Source organism: Numenius arquata, chromosome 4 (assembly GCF_964106895.1).
Source record: "Numenius arquata chromosome 4, bNumArq3.hap1.1, whole genome shotgun sequence".
Lineage (NCBI taxonomy): Eukaryota > Metazoa > Chordata > Aves > Charadriiformes > Scolopacidae > Numenius > Numenius arquata.
In genome coordinates, this window is record NC_133579.1 from 62,588,228 (window position 1) to 62,613,654 (window position 25,427).

General features: G+C 42.5%; 1 protein-coding gene across 1 annotated transcript; it reads left to right on the forward strand.

Moving 5' to 3' along the window:
• The first annotated feature begins 15,278 nt into the window (after positions 1 to 15,278).
• Positions 15,279 to 24,983, forward strand: SMIM13 (small integral membrane protein 13). The gene is made up of 2 exons (XM_074146747.1): positions 15,279 to 15,354; positions 24,184 to 24,983. Exons 1-2 carry the CDS (start codon positions 15,279 to 15,281, stop codon positions 24,375 to 24,377), a joined length of 270 nt encoding a protein of 89 aa, XP_074002848.1. The 3' UTR covers positions 24,378 to 24,983.
• The last annotated feature ends 444 nt before the right edge of the window (positions 24,984 to 25,427 follow it).

Here is a 25,427-nt window from a genome sequence, read left to right on the forward strand (position 1 = left end):
ACAAACTAATTAGCTCTCGTCCTCCATTAACACCAACAGTAGGTATCCTAGAGTGTAATCCACACGTAACTGGAATTCGAAAACCCAAAACTCTTAAAACCATTATGCCACAGAAGCACCCAGACTGACACTTCTCTCAAAAATAAATAAAAATGCTAATGACTGTGCCGCATGGTAAGGCCCTAATGACACAAAATGTCCGTAAACTGCATCAGTTATTGTCACATAGGAGAAATAAAAACATCTGCAGACTTTCCTTCATGTGTGTAAGTTACTCCCCCTGTTATGTTGCTGTACCACATTGCCTTTGCCAGCTGCAAAGTGACATGAATGGTAACTACTGACTGGCATACTTAGGGGGCCTCTAAAAACTGGGACGAGAATGGTTTTTTTGCTCTTCCTTATATTTGGTTTTAGGATATTTGTTTAAAACTTGGCGACCCTACTTCCATTTCTGGCTGTGTTTGACTTTCAAATAAACACACAGAATATGAGGTACTACTTATTTCATTTCTGTATCTGCCCTTAGGGGAAAGAAAGCAAAATGCCTCTCTACAGCGATGAAAACAATATTGATTTCTTATTCTCTAATTACACATCTTCATATAGCAATTTCTGCCACACAGGACTTGATTTCCTTCAGTTTGGGTCATCTGACCTGTGATATTTTATCACGGTCAGTTTTACTGAGGAAGAGGAAATGTAATGCATTTTAAATTCATTAGCTAGAAGAACTTAACATCTTTTAAAAATGACCCAGTTATTAGATTGACATCTAATCACAGTACTTTCAGTATTAATGCCAATATAAAGTTAATTATCATATCCTTAAAGATTTAGCATGTACAAGCGTTCCCTTTTAGCCTCTTAGATCTGAGCGTAACTAGCCCTCAAAAACTGAAGTGTTTTTTGCTGTAACTTAGGCAGATAAGAAGCCCCACAGAAGAGGTAAGTATTCACTTTATTTCGCATTGAACTCAACTTGTCAGCTGTGCAGCACTCCGGTGGGTAAGATGCAGTCACTGGGGTATTGTGGGCCATGTATTTAGCGTATGATAAGGCAAGCCATGGGGGGGGTGTGTATGCAGATAATGGATTTATAAGCTCAGCTGTTGCCAGGTGCTTACAAATTGGCTGATAAATAAATTTGATATGCTTGAAGTCTGAAGCGTGGCGTTTATAACGCGGCAGCGCTGCATTCCCCAGTCTCACAAGGTGTTTCTTCTCTGTTGCAGCTGGGCAATCCTTCTTCTGCCCTTCCACCATTGCCTCACAAGACAGACTCGTCCAAGAAGCTTTCTGGCTCTGAACAACCAGTGGTACGCTTAGTTTCATCCTCCTAATTTCTCTTCCTCCTCCTTCACCTTCTTTAATTGTAAGTCAGGCTGCACTAGTGATATATTACATTATCATTGAATGTATATTTCACTCAATAAACCAGCCCTTTATATTGACATTAATCTGGAGTTTACTAATACCCAAAGAAAATACTACTGCAGGCTTTTTCCCCAACTTTTGAGTCAGAGGTTCAATTTTAAAGTGTTTGCATCTGATTAAATTTTTCATTTAATAAAATCAAGAGATGCCGTTAAACAAAATGACTGTAAAATTAAGTGCCCTATGAACAAGAGTCTCTTTCTTTTCACAGGTCAGAGTGCTTGTAATGAAGATACAACGGTCAGTCTTGAAGAATCAAAGGATCTTTCTAGAGATGAATGGAGTTAACACCAAGCATGCCAGTTTTTATAAGCAAGTATCTGTAAGTAATTATGCAAATGAAACACCGGAGTCTTGCCTCAGGTCCTGGGGAGTTTTTCTGACCAATCCCTTGTCACTGCATCATGTGCAAATAGCTTCAGCGCATCTTCTTGAGTTTCTATGCAAGTACTTATGTGCCTTTGTCTGTTCTATATGCAGTTTCTGAGCATGTTTTCTCATAGCTTATTAATTCTGTATCAGCTGGCACAGTGCTGGCTTGCTGCTGTGGTTCTGGATGGCAGGGCTGCTGAAGTCTGCTACCTCTTCACTCTGATAGAGCTGAAGAGATCTTGTTGTCCCAGTTTGAAGTGGGTGCAGTAGCACGGGCTCCTGTGTCAGTCATGGATTTGTGCTGGATTGAACTCTCTACAGAAAATCTTCTCTTTTGGTTTGTGTGTCAATGTTCAGGGGCTGGCACATTGGCTTTGCAATACTTTTTTTCAGGAGGTGCTCAGGGCAATTAACAAGTACTAATGGATGATGAGGCAAGGGGAGTTCTGGTTAGTGCCAACAAAGAAGAGAGATTTGTTGGTGTCTAAGGCCCTTTCTGTAGGTTCTGCAATCAGTGTATGCCCACATCAAGCGTCATATTCTGATCTGGTGGCCACAGTGTTTACGGATGCTTAGAAGACTTAGTCTTTCTTCACTGATTTCAGATTACACCAGTTCTCTTAGGGAATTTAAAAAGTATTCTAGCTCTTGTCTATATAACCCCTTCGCAACTGAATTATTGTAGAGGTACAGATACTTGAACCTATTAAATACAGCTTCGCACCGTCCTCATGTTTACACTTACCTTAGTGGTACCTAGCCTCTTTGTAAGCATTAGTTGCTGTGCACTGTGCAAGGTTATACACTCTCTTACTCTGTAAAAGTGGGATTTGACCCCATGGAGAATACACTGACAAATCAAAATTTATAATCGGTTTAAAGTTCAAGGGTGCAGCCAAATCCTGAGCCCGTGTAATTTGACCTAGATTCACTGAAATAAGTAGAGCTGCAATGAACTACATAAACAGAAGAACTGTCCCACTGTGGTTGCCCTCATATAGCAGGGATGACAAGGAAACGTTTAAAGCTTGATGAAGGCTAAGGTTTGCTGCTTCAGCAAAATGAAGTTTTTAAAAAAAAAATTTGTTTCCTTATGCTAATTTCTACAAAAAATAGTGCTTTAACACCCCAGGTGCTGAGGAAACTCTCCCCATTGAGTTGAAGGGACACTAGCACCATACAGCTGCTTATTTCTATGTCACTAGAGAAGGGAGCACTAAAATACTGTTCCTACTAATTGGCCCAAAATTCTAAGTTTGTCATTCATTTGCTCCTGATACCTTTGGTAGTATCCTTCCATGCCTGTTGGTCCCCAAGCTCCAGGTCCACTTAGACACTGATGTACTATAACTTTTAACCCTGCATTAGTGTCATTGCAGCAGTTTTCACCAGAAGTTCAATTTTATTTTCGGTAGCTAATCCTCCAAGGACTTTCTTTAAAACTTTTAGAGTCAAAGCAAACTTCAGACTGTATACCACTTTAAGGATTTTCCAAACTCAGCCATTATCCCCCAGAATACCTGTATGTGTGAGTAACAAGGTTTGTGAAATCTCATCAACTTTTCAATACTAAGGCTATTGGAGAGCCAGAAGAGCAAAACTTGCTAATAGAAACCCATGCGTAGGTCTGAATGGTGATTTCTGGATATTGCTGCCATCTGTTTCAAGAATAATTTTGATTAAACAGCTCTAAGAACCAGAAATAATAGGTTAACGATAAGTCTCAGCTATCGTTTCCATTAGTACAAGTACAGAGTTGCCAATGCCTATGTCACCAATGATTTTTTCCTTGATTTGCACCAGTATAACTGACTTCATCTCAGTCCTGGAAGGAGTCAAAATGAAATATTCTAATTGGTTCAAGCAATCTTAACTTTCTTTCCAGTTGACTCAGCACTTCTGAGCACCTGGATGTTAGCTATACCAGTTACTGATAAATAATGCACATTACCTTCTGCAACACCAGGTGTCTTTGTAACTGTCTTCACTGTATCATAAGGAATACATTATCAATGGCTGGTATTAACTTAGGCTTTGTACAGTTATAGGAATTTGATCATATATTTTGCATTTATGTCCCACTCCACATGATAAGAAATAGAAATTCAACAATGTAGTGGAAAGTCATTCGAGAGGTCCTAGACAGCATACAGTACTGCACCATTTCTGGTCTGTTTCAATAGGATCTTTTCCTATTTATCGTCCCAAGTCTGGGTTGATTGCAAACACACTAAATAGGAGAAAGAGATTCAAACTGACAGCAGATAGATACACAACTGTTAGGAAGAGGACTCGGGACTTAATTCATGGAAAGACTATTTGAATATTATTCATGTCTGAACTGGGGGGACGGGAATCCAAATTGATTTTAATGCAAGGAAGGCAGAATTTACTATATAGGATGCAAAGACATTTGAAAAAAAAAAAAAAGTTATTAAACTATATGAAAGAAAAACTAAGTTCTGTTGATACGACAAGCTTGGACAATTTATTCAGCCCCACTGTACCTCAGACTTTAAGGTTGCAAAATACCTGTATGATGCTGTCCCACTTTGTAAGGTCAGCGTTACACTTAATGCATTGCTGTCTGTAAACAGGATGAGCTCCTTTGGGGAAGTTACTATGACTGCAAAGCCACGATGCGCTATGGGGAAATGGTGCTACTCACTAAATAGGTGGCTTCATTGTTCCACTTTAACGCTCTTAAATGCTAAACTGGAATTTAAAACTCTATTGTTCATTCATTACATGGAAAAAAAAAAAAAAAAAAAAAAAAAGAAAGAAAGTGTTCCACTACAGATTGCATGACTAACACAAACACTTCTATTAACGTACCGCCGGGAATAATCGGTTTATGTAACACGCTCAAGCGCACCTCGAAATAGAGAAGGCGGCACCTGCTCCTCTATAAGACCGGGGAAGGGCCCGGGGGCTCCCGCACGCCGCCTGGGGGGCTGCACCCACGGGGCCTGTGCATCCCTGACCCCCCTCCCGCTCCTCCATCTGCCTGTCCCCGCGCGGCTCCCTCCCGTCCCTCCGCCGTGGGCTGGGGGGCAGCTGAGGGCGGGGTCGTGTCCCGTCCCCCATACCCCCCCCCCCGCCAAAAAAAAAAGAAAGCACGCTCCAAATCCCACCCGTGGGAGCAGTGCCTGAGAGAGAGAGAGCAGGAGGGAGGGCTGCGGGGCCCCGGAGGAGCCGGGGGCAAGGAGGCGAGAACAGCAGCAGCGGCTCGTTTCCCCCCGGGGGAGGGGGGGGATGCAGGGCTGCCATCTCCCCGCCGCGGGGAGGAGGGTAGGGTTCCCGGCGGGGGGACACTCACCATGGCGGCGGCGGCGGCGGCGAGGCGCTGTCCAGGGTATCGCCCGGCCCGGCTCCGCTCTGCCGCCGCTGCCGCCGCGCCCGCGCTATAAGGCGCCGCCCCCGCCCCGGCTCCGCCGTGCCCGCCCCCGCCGCCGGCCGCGGGGCAGGGAGGGGGGCGGCTGCCGGCGGCATCGCCCGGGCGCGCTGGGGTCCTCCGTGTCCCTGCCGCGCAGGGGGAGGAGAGCAAAGGCGGTCGGGAGATGGTGGTGAGCAGCGCGTGATAAAATCATAGCATGGTTTGGGTTGGAAGGGACCTTAAAGATCATCTTGTTCCAACCCCCCTGCCACGGGCAGGGACACCTCCCACCAGACCAGGTTGCTCAAAGCCCCATCCAGCCTGGTCTTGAACACCTCCAGGGATGGGGCATCCACAGCTTCTCTGGGCAACCTGTTCCAGTGTCTCACCACCCTCAGAAGAAAGAATTTCTTCCTAATATCTAATCTAAATCTCCCCTCTTTCAGTTTTACACCATTACCCCTCATCCTATCACTACAGTCCCTAATCAAGAGTCACTCCCCATCTCTCCTGTAGGCCCCCTTTAGGTATTGGAAAGCTGCTATAAGTTCTCCCTGGAGCTGAACAACCTCAACTCTCTCAGCCTGTCCTCATAGGAGAGGTGCTCCAGCCCTCTGAGCATCTTTGTGGCCCTCCGCTGGACTTGCTCCAACAGGTCCATGTCCTTCTTATGCTGAGGACTTCAGAGCTGGATGCAGTACTCCAGGTGGGGTCTCACGAGAGCAGAGTAGAAGGGTAGAATCACCTCCCTTAACCTGCTGACCATGCTTCTTTTGAGGCAGCCCAGGATGTGGTTGGCTTTCTGTGCCGTGAGCTCATGTTGAGCTTCTCATCAATCAACACCCCCAAGTCCTTCTCCTGAGGGCTGCAGTAGCTGAGCAGGGGAAGAAGTTAAAGATGCTGTTCCAGCACAACCCTAACCGTCACTGTGGGTAGTGGCCGTCGGCCTTTGACAGGCCACTTTGGAGTGAACAGGGGCACTGGCTGGCTACCGTGATCCTGACGTGTCCCTGTTGCGTTTCACAGAGGGTTTGGTCAGTAGCCCAGCACTTGTGTTTGCAGTTGAAGTTCTCTGACCTGAAGCCCTGAGTCTTCCATGCACTGTGCCAAAGTGAGATCCATGTTACCCTACCACCTAACTGTGGCATCTCCCTGGAGATCTGTCTATTAGGAAGGAATTGATAAGTAAATGTTTATTTAGGCTGGCTAGGGAAGAGGCAAAAATCACACAGAGCAGGAGCTACTGACCCCCTCACAACTCTGCCACTGCTATAAAACAGAAAAAGGTCAGGGAAGAGGAACAAGCTTGGTGGAACAAGCACAAAATTTCATGCCTTCAAAACTCATTTTTGTTCTAAATGCTATCAAAGTCTCATATGTCCTATAAAAAAAATATTTAAACTATAAAAGCTTATTGAAAATGTCCTGCTTCTTTTCCTTTGTTTTTAATAAGTTAGTCTTTGGCATGTGAAATCGAAATAATCTTTCTTAAAATATGAAGATTCTTCATTTTTGTTTTATTTTCTAAATGCAAACTTGTCCAAAATGACATGTTCATACATGCGCTCCCATTGCTGCCCTCTCAGTTCTGCCTGTTCAGAGTTCTGTTGCTCAGAGCTCAGAGAACAGTCTTTCCCAGTTTCAACGCCACAAGCAGTGGAAATAAGCTAAGGGGGCTGTGTGTGGTGCAGGACAGGTAACATCTTCACAAACTAAAGAATACCTGATGTATAGATAGGCTAAATTTGTCCAAAATGTAGCGCTGATGTTCTAGACCTCAAGTCTTCCTTCCTGGTGGGCTCTTTGTACTACTTCAGCCCTTGCTTTCTCTTGGGTCTAGATGCAGAGATACTCCAAAGGCTATGAGAATGGCTGTCGTCCCAGGGCTGCCTGCCTGCCCAGAAACGATACTGCCAGAAGCTTCACGTGAAAGCCTGTCCTCATGTAACTTCTAGCCCACTTTTATAGATGCAGACTTGTTTGCTTGAGCTTCCAAATTCCGGTGCATTTGTCTACACTGAACTGCTGTAATTCCTGAGGTTGACCTGCCAGCCTTTCCTCTAATTCATCTATTTGATAGGTTATTCATTTGATTCTTTCTGTGTACGACAGACCATCTTGAAATATTGAAGAGAAATACCTTTTGATATCCATTCTGTTCCCAGAGAAGTTGTTCTCTGAGCAGAAATTTGTCCTCCTTGTCCAAGAGACTACTCTTCAGGTGCTGTAGTGCAAGGCGTGGTTTGGAAGCTGACCGACAGAGAAACATGGTAGTGACTCGCTGCGTTGGAATGCTCCAGCCTCACAATTTTTATTCTGATTTCTTTTTAGTCCAAACAGGCAGGAGTTAACCTTGTCAAGCCAAATCCAGACCTAAGAACATGGTAATACGAAACACTCTTTTCTTGCTTTTCTTTGTCTAAACCAGAAAGGAAACATATGTTCAAGTTTGATCAAGATGTAACATTTCTAATTTCTTGAGTTCTTTGTACTTGATACATTATGTTAATACTAATTAAATTAGTATCCTTCTATAGTAGCAATTTTTTTTTTTATCAAAACAATAATGTCTCCAATGAAGAGACACATAGGAAGCAAATGGGATTCTGGTGGCATCTAAAAGAAGCTGTAATAGTATTATGGATATTTTTAACACCTATCTAATGACCTGAATTTGGAGATTTAAGGGCTGTGGCGGGATTTGGATTCATCTGTTTTGTATGGAGGGTGATGCCATGTATTGAGTTGGATCCCAGGCACTGAGCACAGCAGACCTCTGCCGTGCATGTTAGCTTTGAGTGATTGCTGAACAGCATGTTCCGCTGAGAGGAAAGGAGACAAGTAAGTCAACATGTGGAAAAATGTTCCAGCTGAAAAGTCCCTGGAAACAAGGAGAGTAAGTGGAGGGAATTAAAACAGGACTTCATTCTGGGGTGATGTTGTTACACAACAACTATTGTTCATGGTGAGATACCAGAGGGAGTTAGCTTGAGTCCTGCTGGCATAGGGGTTGTTGTAGGTTGGACCTCATTACAAGCTACCTAACTTACAGAACCACGGACTGGTTGAGGTTGGAAGGGGCCTCTGGAGATCATCTGTCCAACGCACCTGCTCAAGCAGGGTCACCTACAGCCAGTTGACGATGTCTGTGTCCAGTCAGATTTTTAGTATCTCTTTATCTTAGGAAAAGCACCTTTGAGTTGCAATGACTTGGAGCTGTGAGGTCCCATTGGGTCTGCAGCTCAGCAGGAGACGGGTACCACTAATCATCCAACTATTGGCAACTCTCAGCTCCTGCTAAATTTCAGTCAGGATAAAGTTTTAGTTTGGGAAAGAAAAGTGAAATCAGCCATGTCTCCCATTACCAATCATTGCTCTTGATCGCGATCTCATCCAAAACTTTAAACTCAGGAATTTAAACTCAGGACCTCACTAAACTGTCCTGTCAGGAGCATGTCTGACTCAGTGGCAAAATGCCTCTTCTTTCCCTGAGCAGCTAGCTCAGATGAAAGACCTTATCTTTCTTCTGTTATCCATTCATTTTCCTGATTTTGTTGGTACAGAAAAATGGTTATGTTCCTGAAGATCTCAGTTCTGCCAGTGACATCACGGGGAGTTACAAGGTTAATGTGACAGAATTTTTGTTAACTCTCAGTGAGTACTTAACAACTGTCAGTAATAAAACTGCGTGGAATCAAATCTGAGTAATCAGGCTAAAGGGAAAATACTTTGTAATTTATCAAAACAGATTTTGAAGTTTTTCCTCTTGGTTTTCCTAGTATGGTTACTTCTTTCTATAATGTCATTTTTTCTATGCTTTTTGGTTTTGAAACTATAGCTGGTGGAATATGTCTGTACAGCTAAAGCTAAGTATTAAATTGCCAGCTGTGAGCAGGTAAAATAAAAACTAAAACACAATAAACTTATTTTGGAGGAAGTATTGAGTTGAACAATTGCGCAGTTTTGCAGTTTTTGTAATAAATATTATGTTTTAGCACCCTCTTTCGGAACAAAGTGATACTGCCAGTATTTACTCTTAAAGGCTTTTCTAAAGCTGGAAAGCAATTGCAATGTGTCCAGGAAAAGTCCTTGGCTGCAGCCACAGATACAGTTTAGTTGTGTAGTTTGGTATTTTCTAAATTTACATAAATATAATTTTCTCATCCCTCTTATGCTTATCATAGCCAAGAACCAGGAGAAAAATGATGGCTCCGAACCAAAAATTGAAGCTGAGTTGTTACAAAAGACCATATTTAGATGTGTTGCTCCTCATTGTCTGCACATCTCCTCCGAGGAGCCTGGTGGCGTTAACTTGCTGTGAATTGTGGATGGACCTGAATGACCTCTCTCACACCGGCTAGTATTTAGTGTTAGGGTAGCACACGGAGGTCCCAGTCTGGGGTCATGGTCTTGCTACACCAGAGTCCTTCCCTACAGAGCTCACAGTGTGATACATAAAGGTGTAACGCAGGGAGAAAGGGGTGGAAAGAAGCTGTTCTCTGTACTCCTGCCCTGGTACATAGTAAAGTGTTAATGCCAAAAGAAAGGTAGTGGGAGGGAGGTCACCAAGTGTATTCTGAATAGAAGAAAGGGCTACACTTTGCAGCTTCCATGTGAATTACCACTACCTAACTAGCTTCTGGGGTACAAATGATAGGCACTCAAGTTCCTGTACTTTGTTTTGGCTCCAGTAGTTGGTATGGTTGCCAGTTACCTTCTGTCCCGGTTTGAAGTAAAACAGAACCAATTTTCTGTTCTGTAACTTTACACCCTAGCTAGGCCTCCTCTAACTCTCTGAAATTAACGGCATATTGTGGAGAAAACTGCTTGTTCTCAGAATGATAAGACCAATGTTTGTGCTCCATGCCGAGGAATGGTATGCAGGGAGGCCCTTGCTTATACTTATTGCTATAACAACCAAGGTCAGCCCATTTCATTATTTGCCCCCTTAGAGGGTCGGAAACGGAAAAAACTTAGAGGGGTCATGTCGGTGGGGAGGAGTAGACAGGACAGGTGACCCAAACCTGACCAACTGGGGTATTCCATCCCATCTGCCCCATGCTCAGTATAAAGGCTGAGGGATCAAAGGGTCAGCCCCCTTCCTGCGATGGCTGATGTCCAGAGAGGACTCTGTTCATCTGCCTTTGATCCCGATCCGTGTGTTCCTGACTTCAGAGCTGGAATCCAGTTCCCATTCGTCACTGAGTCCAGTCTGGGACTTCCCCAGTGCCTGCCGGTGATGTGACTGTCATCCTGGGAGCTTGATACGGTTTTGTATATATTGTATCTATTTCATTATTTTCTTCTTTATTTTTATTTTAATATTAATTCTTCATTAAAGTAGTTTAGTTCATTCTAAACTTCTGAATCTCCTTTATCTCTTTCTCCTCCTCTCTCCTCTTTTTTTTTTTGGGGGGGGGAGAAGGCGGGGGGAGGGCCATCTGTCGGTCCGGTTTTGGTAAATTTGGCTGAAACCACGACACCTTCAAAGAAAATGTATGTGCCAAGAGAAGGATTAAAAGATTAGGACACCATAGAAAAAAAAAAAAACCAAACAAAACAAACCTGCTTAGATTACTTTAACTTGCGCTTCTTGTGTGTATTCATTTTAATAAGCCTTATTTACAATAACAGCCTTTGGCAAGACTCCTGCTTCATCAATGCACGGTGCGGATGATAATAAACAAACAGGAGGCCATGAATGACGCAAGGGTTTGGAAAAGGAGAAAAGATAAATCTTGTTGAAGTGGCTGAAATTCGTTTTCAGGACTAGAATACACTCCTTAATATAACATAAATTCTATGTGGTTACAGGAGATCATTTAAATATCTTTTTTTCTACAGCTAGTCAGTGATTTTATTCTTCTTTCTGCTGTCTGCCTCAAGGTAACTGAGTGTAGGTTTGTCAAAGTGCTGAGCATTTACAGCTGCACCCGACATCAGCGGAAGCTGTGCTGCAAATAAATGCAAGGGAAACACGAGGGTTTCCCCACATACCTGCCGGAAAGGAGGCCAAAAAGGGCACATCCAAAATCAGTTGATACTTCAAACGTATATTTCAGCCTCGGTCCTCTCCCTGGTGAAGGAGGAGTAATAACATCCCTCACCTGTCTTGCCATGCAAGCACGATGCGGTGAAACAACTAGTCAGTCTGGCTGCATCGGCTCTCACGCCCTGAAAACAAGGCTTGTGCCCTCAGCATCTGCATCTCCCTTCTTGTCACCGGTCTTTAGCTCTCTGATTGGCAGCCCTGCGTGGCCTTGCTGCTCTGTGGAGGTATGTCCAACGGTCTGGTGCGCTGCTTGGCAGAAGCCCTCCAAACGCCTGCTCACCAGCCTTGTGTGGCGGCCCCTTTGTTGCTTGATGACCTGATCACCCTCTTTCCTCCACCCCCACAACACACGTCAATGCGTACGTGGTCGTACACACTGAGAGAGAAGATGTGAAAAGTCTGGTCGGTGTTGATCGTCATAGGAAAGAGTATTAAATGTATACTATCGATAGTATGCAGTGGGTAAGTGTTGCAAGATAATGGGTAGAAGACCATAATGACGTTATCAGTGAGTTTCTCTATCCTCTTCTGGGAACGAATGACCTACATCCAATTCTGTAACTCCATGTTGCACACATACACATAAGGAACTGGGTAGAATAAGCTTAGATTTGTATAAACAGCCTTATTTCTGAACTTCAGTAATGACAAAACCTCGTCTGTCCAACACTAATCTTTTTATATTTTCTCTTCTGTGTGATTTCACAAGCTTTTGAGAAATAACAATACCCATGTTGTATCTCACTTATCCCAAATGCATCATTATCATCATCGGTATTGGTACAGATTTCTGGCACATTAGCACATGAAATGGTATGTAGCAGGACAGATGTCTACATGTTCATGTCATTTAACTTTGGTCTGAAGAAAAGTCTTAGATAAAATACATAGAATATTATGCTCAGGTTTTTTCATTCAGATGGAAATCTGTATGTTTCATTTGACACAATGAATTCCAAGTGTCTCAAATAAAAGGCTTTATTTCACATATCAGGAAAAATAGGATAACGAAGATTGTTTTTGGTATTCACCAATCTTTGGTACTCACCAAATGGTTGGAGGGGGAAGTGTTTCTCTTTTTATGTCACGGCTTGGTTAGAGTGTAACACCCACAGTTTCCCCTTGCCTATGCCTGTGGGGTTTGAAATTCTACCTCCTATTTAAGTGCTTCAGCCATTATATTAGAAAGTCTTTTTTACTTGCTTGTTGTCTGTCCTGAGGACAATTTCAGTAGTTCATCCGTACTGGCCTTAAGCAGTCTCAGGCCACCAAGACCAAAGTGAAAGTCTGGAGCGTGGAAGTTTTACCCTTGGTGGGAGAGGACCGGGTCAGGGAGCACCTAAACAAACTGGAAATCCCTAAAACCACAGGCCTGAGAGGCTGTGTCCACGGGTGCTGGGGGAGCTGGCTGATGTCACTTCGAGGCCACTCTCAATTATCTTTGAAACACAGTGGTGACTGGGAGAAGTTGCTGAAGACTGGAAGAGAGCAAGCATCACTCCTATCTCTAAGAAGGGCAAGAAGGAAGACCTGGAGAACTACAGGCCAGTCAGCCTCACCTCAATCCTGATGATGGAGAAAATCTTCCTGGAAATCATATCCAAACAGAAGGTGATTGTGAGTAGTCAACATAGATTTATGAATCATGCGTTATCAACCTGATGGTCTATGATCAGGTGATCAGCTTGGTGGATGAGCTAGAGAAAGGGACACTTTCTCTATGGTTTAGAAAAAGGAACAAATAAGAAAAATTAAGGTTTTCCAAGCTGAACATATTTCAATTAAAAGGCCCTCTACCTGTGCATTTTAATATGAGAAATCTAATTGCTACCTGTTTCATCTTTATTTCCTAGAATGTTGCCATGGACGGTATCAAGTATATTTGATCATGTATATATATAATACACGTATATAGGTCATGTATATTTATCGCTCCAAAATGATTTAAATCCAAAATAATTTTTTCTTCAGTTACGGATGCTGGGTGGTTCTGCAGTGCTTGGGGGTGTGATGTGAATTAATTAACTACTATTAGTAAAACAGTTTGGAACTGTAGGATGATGTATATGAAATATTTTAATAGCCCTAAAATGTGGCAGCTGTTTTACAGCAAAGAGAAAGTGCTGGTCCTATATCCAGAGAACTTATTCTAGCTATAGATGATACACAAAAAATCAGAGAAGCATAACAGTGTGACTAGGAGGGACCTTAAATATTTCTCAAAATTGAATATGGTAGTAACTGTTACTGGTTTGCTGTTTTTTGCAATACAGAAGAAACTGTGCTTAAGTATGTGTAACAACTGCTTAGGATAGAATTAGAGTGACATTTAAAGATCAGGAGACATGTCGAAGTACAAAGTTATTGAGAAATAACAGAAAATATGTTTCGAGTGAAGTCATACTTGCAAATGACATGCTAAGCGGGTTAGGCAGGGTATTAAACAGGGCCAGAAATGTTGGGAGAGAAGGCTAGGAAGGGAAAGAGAAGAACTCTGGTTTGATTTGGTGAAGTGACAGCAAATTTAAGGATGTGAATTGGCAATTGCATGTGCAGGTAATTTTGGTTTACAGGTATCTTGAAAGGATGAAGCATGTGGCGGCTCAATGAGCAGAATTTTTTTTTAAAATCTCCCCTTTTCAGGAAGCTAAATAACCCATAAAAGAAACACAAAGGAGAACTGGATTAGCTTTCTCTGACATCTCACTGCAATGGTGACATCTTCATGGGAAATTAGGCTTCCGTAGTAGTGGATTTAAACACATGTATTTTCAGTAGTTTTAAAATCATTAACCAGCATTTCTTACGTTACAAAGGATCCAGTGCTACAGGCAAAGTCCAGATCAGGATCAAGATTATCTCACACTTATCTCACGATTCCTGGAAGATATTATTTCCTCAGATTTCTCTTAAGAGGAAAAGACCAGCTTTGATCTATTGCTACAATGTCAACAGAGGGCAAGAGCCAAGGTCATGTGGAATTTGAACCACACTGGGGTGGCACAGAGGTAAAAACGCTGCTGTGGCTAAGGTCCGGTAGTCCTGCTGTCCCCTTATTGAACAAACAAGGGAGAGCACGGGCAGCAATGACAAGAGGGAGGAAGAGGAACCAGAAATCAGGTTGCCCCATCCTTACGAGTGACCTAAAGCACCGCAGAGGAACAGTCTGTCCAACACAGCTTCTCTTCTGTTCAGCGCTTCGGCCACGGGCGCACCCCTATTTTACCACACCGGCTGCCCCCACTCTGCCTCACGCAGCCATGACAGGCCTCGGCCTCCCGGCCTGGCCACCCGCCCAGCCCAGCCTGCCCTCACCCAGCGCCGCCTCATCTTGCTGCGGGAGCGGCGCCACAGCGGCGGTTCAGCCCTTCCCCAGGCAGCCGGGCCCGCTCGGGAGGAGCCGGTACCGGCCTCCGCTCAGCCTCCCCCGCGCGAGGCGCAACGGCTGCCCCTACCGCCCGCCGTTTGGCGCCGCGAGGGGGCGGCCTGCGGGGCACGCCGGGAGTTGTTGTCCCCCGTCCGGGAGGTGCCCGCACCCTTCGGCGGGAGGCGAACTACAACTCCCAGCATGCGTGGCACGTTGCCCGCGTCACCACGACGCGCCGCAGGGCCCGTCCCCCGCCTCTCCGCCACCCCTGTTCACGCCGGGAGGAGGAGACGGGGCTGGGGCCGCTGCTGCCGGCTCAGCCCGGGTCCTCCCGGCTCCCCTCGCCCTCCCGGCTGGGCTTCCGCTGCTTCCTCCCTTCCCCGGGGGTCAGCCGGCAGCGATGCGAGGCGCGGTCTCCTCTTTTTCCCCGTAGCCGCCGGCGGGCCTTTGCCATCATCTCAGCCCCGGCGGCGCCTGAGGGGGCCCCGCCGCGGTGTGACCCGCCCAGGGGCTGGCCGGGCCCTCGACCGCCCCTGGCGCCCCTCCCGCAGGGCTGAGCGGGCCCTAACGGCTGCCGGTGGGGCTTGGCCTAGCCCGGCCGAGCGGCGGGGAGGCATCTTCGAGGAGGAGCCCCCGCTGCTGTCGCCGCCGGCGAGGGGAAAGCGGCCGGCGCCATGTGGCAGAGCATCGGGCTGACCTTGCTAGTGATCGTGGCCACCCTGGCCTGCGTGCTGCTCTTCATGCTGTGCGGTGAGTCCCGCCCGCTCCTCTCGGCTCCGGAGGGTGAGGAGGGTGCGGAAGGGCCGGCCCGGCTTGAGTGTGCAGTGCCCATGTCCCCTCCACCCTCACCCCCATGCAGTGCCCATGTCCCCTCCACCCTCACCCCCACTCCCTTTCTCAATCTGTGGTGGTTCCTCTTTGCTCAGATTGACTGAAGGAAATGAGAGGGCGCCGTGGCCCCGGGGTGTCGGGGAGCGTGTGCGGTTCGCAGCGCCCCCTTCTCTTCGTATCCAAATTTTTAGCTTTGAAATGCTTCCAGAGCTTAATTCTGTGACTAATCTGTAGCTGACAGCTTTTTTTAGTGAACGGGCTACTGAGCAGTCACTCTCTGCACGGGTCTGAAATGCCAGTGAATGGAAGAAGTGGTACCCTTCAGCTTTTGACATCTGTTTGCTACAATAGATTGAGAGCAGCTCTTGGGAGTTTTTTTCCTGAAGTGGATTCCAAAACTCGCATTTGTTTTAATGCAGAGACAAGGGTTATTTCAATGTGAGGCACGACTTGCAGGTCTGTTGGCGTTCTTGGAAGGAATCAGCAGTGTAGTACGTGTGGGTGTTGTGATCAATATACTGAACTGAGAGCTCTGGAAAAAAAAAACCAGCACGCCAAAACCACCACCACCAAACTCGAACTATGCCATAGCCCGTGGTGAAAGGCTTGCAAGAGAAAAAGCAAATACCTGGTGAATTTATAAGTGATTTTTGAAAACCAAGGGAGCAAAGTGAACGGTCAGCTGGCATTTAGTACTTGAAAAAAACTGTTAATTGTGGTCATAAACGGCAGAGCATTGTGAAGAGATTTTGCAATATCAAGGGACTGGATGATAAAATGGGAGGTGAAATCCAGTATTAACATATATGGAGTAGTGTGCATAAAAAGTATGAAATATATGCATACGTAATTTATGTGGAGAAAAATAATGGTTTCAAACTGAGCTTTTACTATCCCAAAGAAAGGGTTAGCTGCAGTAATTGCAAGCATTTCTCCAAAATATCTGTTTAATACTTTGTAGGAAGCAGATAGGCAAATCAAGCATTAGAAGTTTAAAATAAAATAGAAAATGACATTATATTGCTACAGGAATCTACCACATGCCTGTGTCTCAAACATTGTATTTTATTAAAGTGTTATTTAAAAAACCAAATATCTTAGTTTCTTTTAAAAAAAGATAGGATGGTGAGAGCTATGTAATGATTTCTGCAGGAAGAAGCTCTAAATAGGTTAGATCTGTCTTGCCTCAAAAACAGATGTCTAGAGAACAGAGGAAGGGTGATGTTTATAAAAATGAGTGGAATGAAAAAGGTGAACTGGGAATGGTTGTGAAATTTGATCATTATAGAGGAATTGGAGTACATAGAGTTAAATGATCAAGCAACAGGCTTAAAACAAAAGGTTTTCTTTTACCCAATGGGGAAATAAACTGCAGGTTCATTAGCGTTAGCAAAGAATATTTTGGATGCTGAAACTTTTATCGTTTAGAGTTCATGGAAGAAAGGTCAACATCTTTAAGCCTGGAAAGCCTTGTTTTCCAGGGCCTGGAAAACAAATCATATGAAGAGCGGTTGAAGGAGCTGGGACTGTTTAGTATGAGGAAGAGGAGGCTGAGGGGAGACCTCATCACTCTCTACAACTACTTGAAAGGACACTGTAGAGAGGTTGGTGCTGGTCTCTTTTCACAGGTAATTAAATTAATGACAGAACAAGAGGGAATGGCTTCAAGCTCCAGCAGGGTAGGTTTAGACTGAACATTAGGAAAGAATTTTTCACAGAAAGAGTGGTCGGGCATTGGAATAGGCTGCCCAGGGAGGTGGTTGAGTCACCATCCCTGGATATGTTTAAGAGATGTTTAGATGTGGTGTTGGGGGATATGATATAGGGAAGAACTTTGTAGTGTAGGGTAGATGGTTGGACTCGATGATCCCAAGGGTCTCTTCCAACCTGGATGATTCTATGATTCTAAGCCATAGTACTAATAGGTAAGGAAATATCTGAAATACAGGTAACTGGGACTGCAAGGGTGTATGAGGGTGCACCTTGTATGTGTTCCCTGGTCTTGTGCTCTTTTCCTATGTGTCCTGTCCATTGTTACAGACGAAATGGTGACCTTAGTGGATATTTATTCAGAGTGTTTTTTTATTCAAGTTTCTCTGTGTTCATTAGGTGTTGTCTATCCACTTTTTATCTTTTAGAAGATGAAACATTGTACTTGCTAGGTTTTTTATCTTTTTAGAGTATGTGTATGAAATCGTTACTTACTGTCGTGCGGAAAGAGTGAAATGATTTTGCAACATGCTGTTCAAAATCAGAAACAAGGATCATTTTCTCCAGGCCTTTCTGCTTTTGTCTGTATGTGACAAATGGAATTGAAATGCTAAGGATCTCTTTAACTTTGCCTGCTGACTTAAACATCTCTCTAGTGCTTTCTTGCTTAAGTAGAACAAAAGCAATTAATAAATTGCTTTCAGTGGCTTATAGATACTTAGCAGCTTGGAGTTCTGTATTGTGCATTCAACTTGGATTCAATTAATACTTTGCTTTGAATCCTTCACTGTATTTTACTGTAAACAGTATTAGTGCTTATAAAATGATGGCTAAAAGTCACCTAGATTTTAAAAGTACTGAACACAGAAAGCTGATGTGTTCATTGTTTTTTTTTGGGGGGGGGAATTGAACTCTTACCCTGTTAGAAATGACTTAGTAGGATTTGATAATGATTTAGAGTATTTGTAATGATTTTTTCCATCATACAGCATTTCTTAATTAATATTGATACACTTCTTGTGTCATAGTTATTAATGGAAAATAATCAAGGAAAACAGTGTCAAGACCACTACTAGAAAAAAAAAAACAACTGAGTACAAGCTGCTTCCAGTTTAATTATCTACACCAGTGATAGGCAGTTTCTTATTCACGTTCTTACCTACAGGTCTCTAGTCTTTACAGCCTGTTAGACTCCCAAGGAGACCAAGGGCTACGTATGACAGGGTATGAGTAAATGCCAGCCAATAAGACATACAAATTAATGGACAAACCTGACACAAGAATGGCTGGATACAATCTTGAGTAAGATTTATCTGATAAGAATATTTTTAGAGCCATCTGATGAGAGATACTGAAACGGCCTTATGAAGAGGACTTCCAGGGTCAAGAACCTAAAGAGCTGTAACTTGAATTTTGAGTGGCACTTAAAATGACTCATAGTGTGAATGATTGCAGAAAACAATAGACTTCATTATCCAGGAGACCTCTTAGGATCATATGGATTTCTGCTACTTATCACAAACATGATGTGATAAGTGCTATCAAAACTTAAATAATGAGGAGAAAGTGTAGTTTTAGCATTTTTCTGAAGTGAATAGATAAAATTCAAGGCACAAACTATCAGAAGTTATTTGGACCAGTTCTTTAGCCATGTGAAAAGCAAATGTTTATGCCTGGAATTAGGCATTTATATCTATAAAAGTACTTAAATAAATGACCTGATTTCTTTTCCTTTTAAATATTTCTGGATGTCTGCAACTGCTACTTTAAATGTTAATCTGAATTTGTTAGGAAGCATGGAAGGCGTGCAGCTAGCAACATCTCTATTTGTAAACTGGTCACATCTGACATAGAAACCATTGAGGGACTGTAAACATAGCAATTTTTCAGTTGCTCTTTTGAAAATGGGACTAAAAATATTTAAGCTCTTAATTCTACCTGAAAAACTTTAATTCTTTGTTTAAACAGTTTTGTAATTATCTTAAATAAGTGGATCTTGTAAAATACTTCAAAAGATGAAGTCATCCTTGATTAAACCAGCAATAGAGAGAAAATACCCTTTAATTTGAAGTTGAGTTTTGAAGCTGTTATGGGAGATCGGAAGAGAGCAAGTTTCCTTGTTATCAGTTCGCAGCGTGTGGTAGAATGTTGCACTAAATGGGACTAGGTTTAAGGAGCTGTGCAGAACCAAGCACTGTGTCACCTGGTGTCTTCTGTTATTCCAGTATCAGAGTAGTTTACGCTTCCTTCAGTCTGATCTTCTCTATAGTGAAACTATCCACTAACCAGTATATTATCTACATCTTAAAAATGGCACAGCTTTAAAGTGACTTGTCCATGGTCACAGGAGAAATCGATACAGCGCTCTGTAGAACCGTGTTCTCCCAAATCTCAGGTTAGCATTTACAGACCCATGCTTTTTATTTTCTTTTTCCTTTTTCCACTCATGATTTTCTGTGATCGACACTTCAGCATTTGAATACAGGTAACATTCACCTCATTCACCTTGGTAATAACCCAGTTCTAAATCAGTCTTCATGTGCTGGAGTAGCAGCATCCTATTTTCAAATCAGTAGGGACACAGAGGTAAAATGATCTTGCAAGACTGCACCAAGAAGTCCATAGAAGGATCAGAAACAGAAGCCAGATTTTCAGACTGTCTTGCACCGTTACTGCATCACCTTCTTCCTTTCTTGGTTTAATTTGTATTTCATGTAAGAAAAATCAGGTTGCTTTACCAGAGCACATCACGTTAGCCTTGTTTTTTTTTTTTTTTGTTTGTTTGCTCTTCCCGATTCAAATGGAAGAGGAAAATTTGCTCCAATGTCGAAATCCCTCCCTCTGTTAGCTTTTGCATACAAGCCAGTATATGATGAATGAAATGCGTGGACGTGAGACTTGTACCCCTCAACTTTTGAGGCAGAGTGATGTTGTAGGCAGATCACTTTGTTTCTTTCCCCTTTATGAAATCTTCATAAAATCCGTTTAACATCCTGATGTTACATTGATGTTACATACATCTATGCATAAGTCAGTAAAAGAGGCTTTGACTTCATGGTTCCACCTTCACAAACACATTGCTTCATCATTTATAAAAGGGGTTGACACACTGATGGCACAATGCCAAATGTGGTTTAAATGTCTTTGGTGGCAACTGGCTGTGGCATTTCAAGTGAGACGGTGACTCCCACCTTTTAGTGAGTAAACTCTGCAAGGCTGGGAGCTGCTATTTTGCCTAAATGCGAAATACTGTATTTGCAGTAGACAGGATTTCCCAACTCTCTGGATTCAGGTATCTGCTATGCCAAGAGCTGGAGTCCGTGCTTTGCACTGTGATAATGTACTATTGTATCTGGCTTGCTGCTTTGAGAGGCAACTTCTTTCACCAATTAATGCAGAAGTGTTATATGTAAATTATAATCTGCATATCATCACTGCTTGTTTGCTGAAGATGTATTGTGGGTATGGTGTTTGACTTCCGCAGGTTCAACTGAGCTAAGATGATTTGAAAAGGTAAATCAAATGGCTATAGAAAATAAAGTAAGCACTAGAAGACTGATTCAAATCAAGTGTTCTGTGTGTGATGAAGTTAAACCAGTAGGGCTTCTTTGAGGGTGGCTTGCCTGAACAAACTGGAAGTATGTAAGATGCAAATTGGTGGTGTCAGTTACCCGTCCAGGAAAAGCTCTACATCGAAATTGTTGTAAAGCTAATCTGAGCTTCATAAAGATAAGAATGCACAGAAATGCCCATTTTCCTCTTTTGTGTGTTTTAAATTGCTTCACGATTACTTTGTTTTTAAAAATATGCTATTATTTAGTGTATTTTGGCATACAGTTCTTCAGTATAGCATGATGTTGGGTGTTACCATTTTGCAATGTTCTTAAGAGGCTGCGAAATTAATAGAAAATGTATTGTCTTCTGATTCAGAAGTAACTCAGTACAGTGAATCTGCCTCCAGGCTTTGTCTGTCCGCGTGGTTTTATTTAATGGTGTATTCAGTTGATATTGTTGCTGGAGAGAGTTTCTCTTACCCAGAATAACTTTTTCTTTAGTAGTCTGGTTATTTCCAAGGAAATTCTTATTTAAGCGTTTAGTAATGGTGAGGTGACAGGGAGTCTCAGCTGAAGAGACATTCTTAACTTGATTCAGACTGTTTTGGGAGTTATTTTTTTTAACTTTCCATCCAAGCTGGCTGCTGGCTCTGTGACTAAAGCAAGTGCAAGAAAGAAGTCTTTCTACTTTGATTATCTTATACCTAAATGTCTCTGGTACAGGTTGGGAGATCTTAGGAGGTTTTGAAACTCTAGTTTTCAAACCTACTTATCCTCCCACTATTATCACTGGCTAAGCCTGTTGTAATTTTCTCTTCAGTGCACTGCATTGTGGTTTGTTTCACCTGTCTATCATCATTGGTCTGGTTGGTTGTTTACCATAACCAGTCTTGTTGGCTGATTATTTACACTGTCTTGTTTGTCCTCTTGAGCTACAGTGCTCTAAAATCTGCTAATGGCACTCAGTATTTTGGATACTCAGATCATTGTGATATAACTCAAACCAAACATAGAAGAAAAATTATTCCTGCCTTTCTGGAGAGTGTCCGCAAATGAACTGTGAATGTTTTCTGTGTGTTAAGTGATAGATTCTGTTTGCAGTGATAGATTCTGTTTGCAGTGATAGAGGATGCATATGGTCCACTTTATCTAGCCTAAGTTAAAATACCTCATTTAATGAAGTATTTATTTGTATCAAATATATTCATGTCATGCTTCTGTAAAGTGCCCTATAACTCTCTTTTGGGATGGCTATGAATATTTTTTGGCTTTCCCTCTCTTCCTGGTGCTCTCTGGAAGAAATGTGTCTGTTTCACAGTAATTCACTTTGTAGGTGTTTTAGGTAGGATTTCAGACAAAAAGAACCCCACAAAGCCAGAAAACAGCCAAACAAAAATCAAACAAAAATCCCAACCAAACAATCTGAAGCTGAGAGGTCCTCCCCACACACATATGCTTAAGTGGACTTAGCAGAATGTACCCCCCATGCTTTTCGTGCACTTCTGAGTCTAGTGTCTCAAACTGTCAACAAATTGGGGAGTAGGAGACATTTTAAAACGGCTTGTAATTTTCTGCGTAGGTCTCACTTCTTGCAAGTTTCTTATATTCATTTGCAATATTTAATGCCTTTTCTTTCCCATGTGGACTAGGAATGAGCATGGGTTTTAGAAATTTGGTTATTCTTTAATGAAGTTTAGACTCACGAGAAGAATGGATTGACTATCTTCAGAATACACAAGGCGTTACTGGTCCCAAAGACCTGAAATACTCCTCAATGGACAAAATTTTAAAAAAGTCGCTACTTCAATTTTTACCTGTAGATATGAAAGAAAAAAAGATACCAAAACCATACTTCTGCCACTGACTTTTTTTTACTGGGTGTAGGGGGATTTAATGCATTTGTGGGATGTCGGTTTCAATTTAACTGCAAGTCATTTAAAGGTTTAGGTATTAATGGGAAAGGAAATGGTTGGTGTGGGCTTTAGGATTTGATTCAGACTGTAAAGGCTGTCATATAAAAGCTTTCCTCTGAATTTCCTCAGCAGCAGAGAAGTTACAGCAGTTAAAACTCTGCAGGATGTGAAAAGTATTCCAGGAAGGAGGGGAAGGGTGGGATCTTGTTTCGTCCTAAGCAATGGCCTGCTCATGGCAGCATGACTGATGACAAAAGAAGAAGAAAAATAGCAATGCTATGGTTACACAATTGCTACTTGTTAGTGTTTCTTCTCCTTCCCTAATATGCTGGTGTTGTCTATGCTCAGAAGTGTGTTTCTGCTGACAGCTGTGTAATTGGGAGGACGAGTTTCCCTAGCTCTGTGAAACAGTGCTCTTAATATTTGCCTAGGTCAGCTGTATGGGCTTGGATGGCAAGATCTTCTGAAGAGAGAATGGGAGTATTAATTTATAGCTTTATGCGAGACAGATGGGTTTTGGTGTTACAAATGATGCTTATATGGCATATGTTTTCAAATAGCTGTTTAAATTTTATGCTACTTAACTCTGTTTTTCACAGAGAAGTTATGTTCCTGTTCCGCGTAGGATGAAAGTTGGCTCGTTAGCTAGAGGGAAAGGGATATCACTAGTTTTCAGCTGGGTAAAGCTCCAGTCTCTCTCGACCTAAATGGTTAGATAAGGGAGACCTTGTAAAAGGAAAATTCTGGTTTAGGTTTAGATATATTTATATCTGCTTTTTTAAATTCCTTGGCTACCTCTTATAGAAACGCTTACACAAGAGAGAGGAGGAGCTCGATTTTAGAGAGATTCTAGAAATGTCACCATCTCAACTCTTTACCTGCATAGTTTTGGGACCCAGAGCATTTTAGCAGTGGAGCGGAATGCAAATTTACCAGAGAATGTTAATTTTACTTTAATGGGATTGTGGCATGGTGAGGGAACACCTTCAGTTTGGGGGATGTGGTCTTTTAGTGAACATAAGAAGGAAGACTGTGCATTTCAGAATAGGATTTAGTATAAAACATGGTATTAATCCATTAATCAAGATCTCCAGAAGTGTGCTTAATAGGAATTATGTAATGCAGCTTTTAAAATGTGGTTTTCAGAATGATATGTTTGGGTAGAAACCCTAGTAATACCTTTTTACAGTGCTTGTGTAATGAATCCCAAGCCCTTCTTTTATATATAACCACAGAAAATCCTTTTCTCCTGACAGTTGAGACCTTTTTCTGTGCAATGGTGATCACCCACCTACTGCTTGCTGTGGCAGTACAATTTGGAATGTGTAGGTGCTGGCCCGGAGCTTAAATGTTTGCTTCCAGATGAGGACAAACTTGATAAAGTTGAATTGGTATTTGTAGGGCTGTAGAAAGGAGTGGATGCGTTGCAGAGGGGTGTTGGGATTGAAAGTTAGCAATTAAAGAATGGGAGCTGATAAAAATTTTTTCTCACTTCCCTGGTATGCTTTGCCCGAGAGCTGAGTATCAATTTGTATGAAGTAACTAAGCAGTGCTTTTTCTTTCTCCTGCAGGCTGGTACGTGGTCTGGCAATTGTTTTTGTCTAAATTCAAATTCCTGAGAGAATTGATAGGTGATACGGGGTCCCAACAGGGAGACAACGAGCCTTCAGAGACTGAAGTGGAACAGGAGACTCCACCCTCGCCTCAGAGAGGTAGACAGAAATCTGCTCGTCAGCGAAGGGCACCTACAGAAGACACAACTTAAAGTACTCCATTGAACTTCTGACTGACTATGAATGGTTAAGCACCTCTGCACTGTGTCGTTCAGTGGTTTGATCTTACTGAAAAACTGACTTAAGAGGTAATAAAACCGGTGGACCTTTACTTCTGAACTACCAATGTATGCTACTTTGGTAGAGGTTCAGGGGGGGCTTCAGCAGCAAGTCATAGAATACTGGAAGAAAGGAAGGGTGGAGAGAAATTTCCATCAGAAAAATGCTGAGCTGCTGTAGCTCCTATCTCTGCACACAGATTCAAAACAGGTCCTGGACCATTGGCTTAGCCTTTGCATTAGTCTGAATATAGTAAACATTTCAGACTCGAAATGATTTCTAAATTATTTTTTCTTTACAGCACTGTAACTGCATATAGTGAAACTGAGTTTTATTTCCTTAGCTATATATGAATATATTTTTTTTTCTTCAACCTTGAGAATGCACGTCAACTTGGAAAATGGTTGAAAGAATATCCTGTGTTAGAAAGTATTCTAAAGTGAGATGTTAGTTATGTTCTTATAGATATAAAAAGTATAAACGAAATATGAAAAGTCAATATTAGATGCACGTGATTTGGAGGTTTTTATTATCTCCTTTTTTTTAAAAAAAAAAAAAAAGACAAAAAAAGGAATCAGGTGGTAAGACCTGTTTTCTTGGTTTTGGCATAAGAAGGGTTACAGGTTAAACAGTCCTGCTAGGTTTCTCTAGGTTTTTCCTGAACCTTTAAGTCCAACTTATGTTGGAGAGGGGAAGGTGCCTAGGTTATGTACTCACTGTTTAGTATTCTGAAGTGTCATCTTTGGTTTTTGGATACTAAGCACTTCTCTAGTTCACTTTGTACACCTTTACATCAGGTATATGTACCTAACATAACTCCTTTCCTGGAACCAGTTAAGGCATTCTGACCAATTTGGTAGACATCACTGTAACACTTTGATAGTGTTATAGCAATGAATTTGGTACCTCATATTTGCTGGAGGACTTACTGATTTTTACCAGTAATAAGCAGTTCTTGTTTTCTTTGAGAGTGAGTTACACAG

What these genes read in the sequence shown, in the direction of transcription:
- SMIM13 (XM_074146747.1), top strand. Translation starts at nt 15,279, where the DNA reads ATGTGGCAGAGCATCGGGCTGACCTTGCTAGTGATCGTGGCCACCCTG. An exon ending in GCTGCTCTTCATGCTGTGCG is followed by an intron (nt 15,355 to 24,183) that starts GTGAGTCCCGCC and finishes TTTCTCCTGCAG; the next exon opens with GCTGGTACGTGGTCTGGCAA.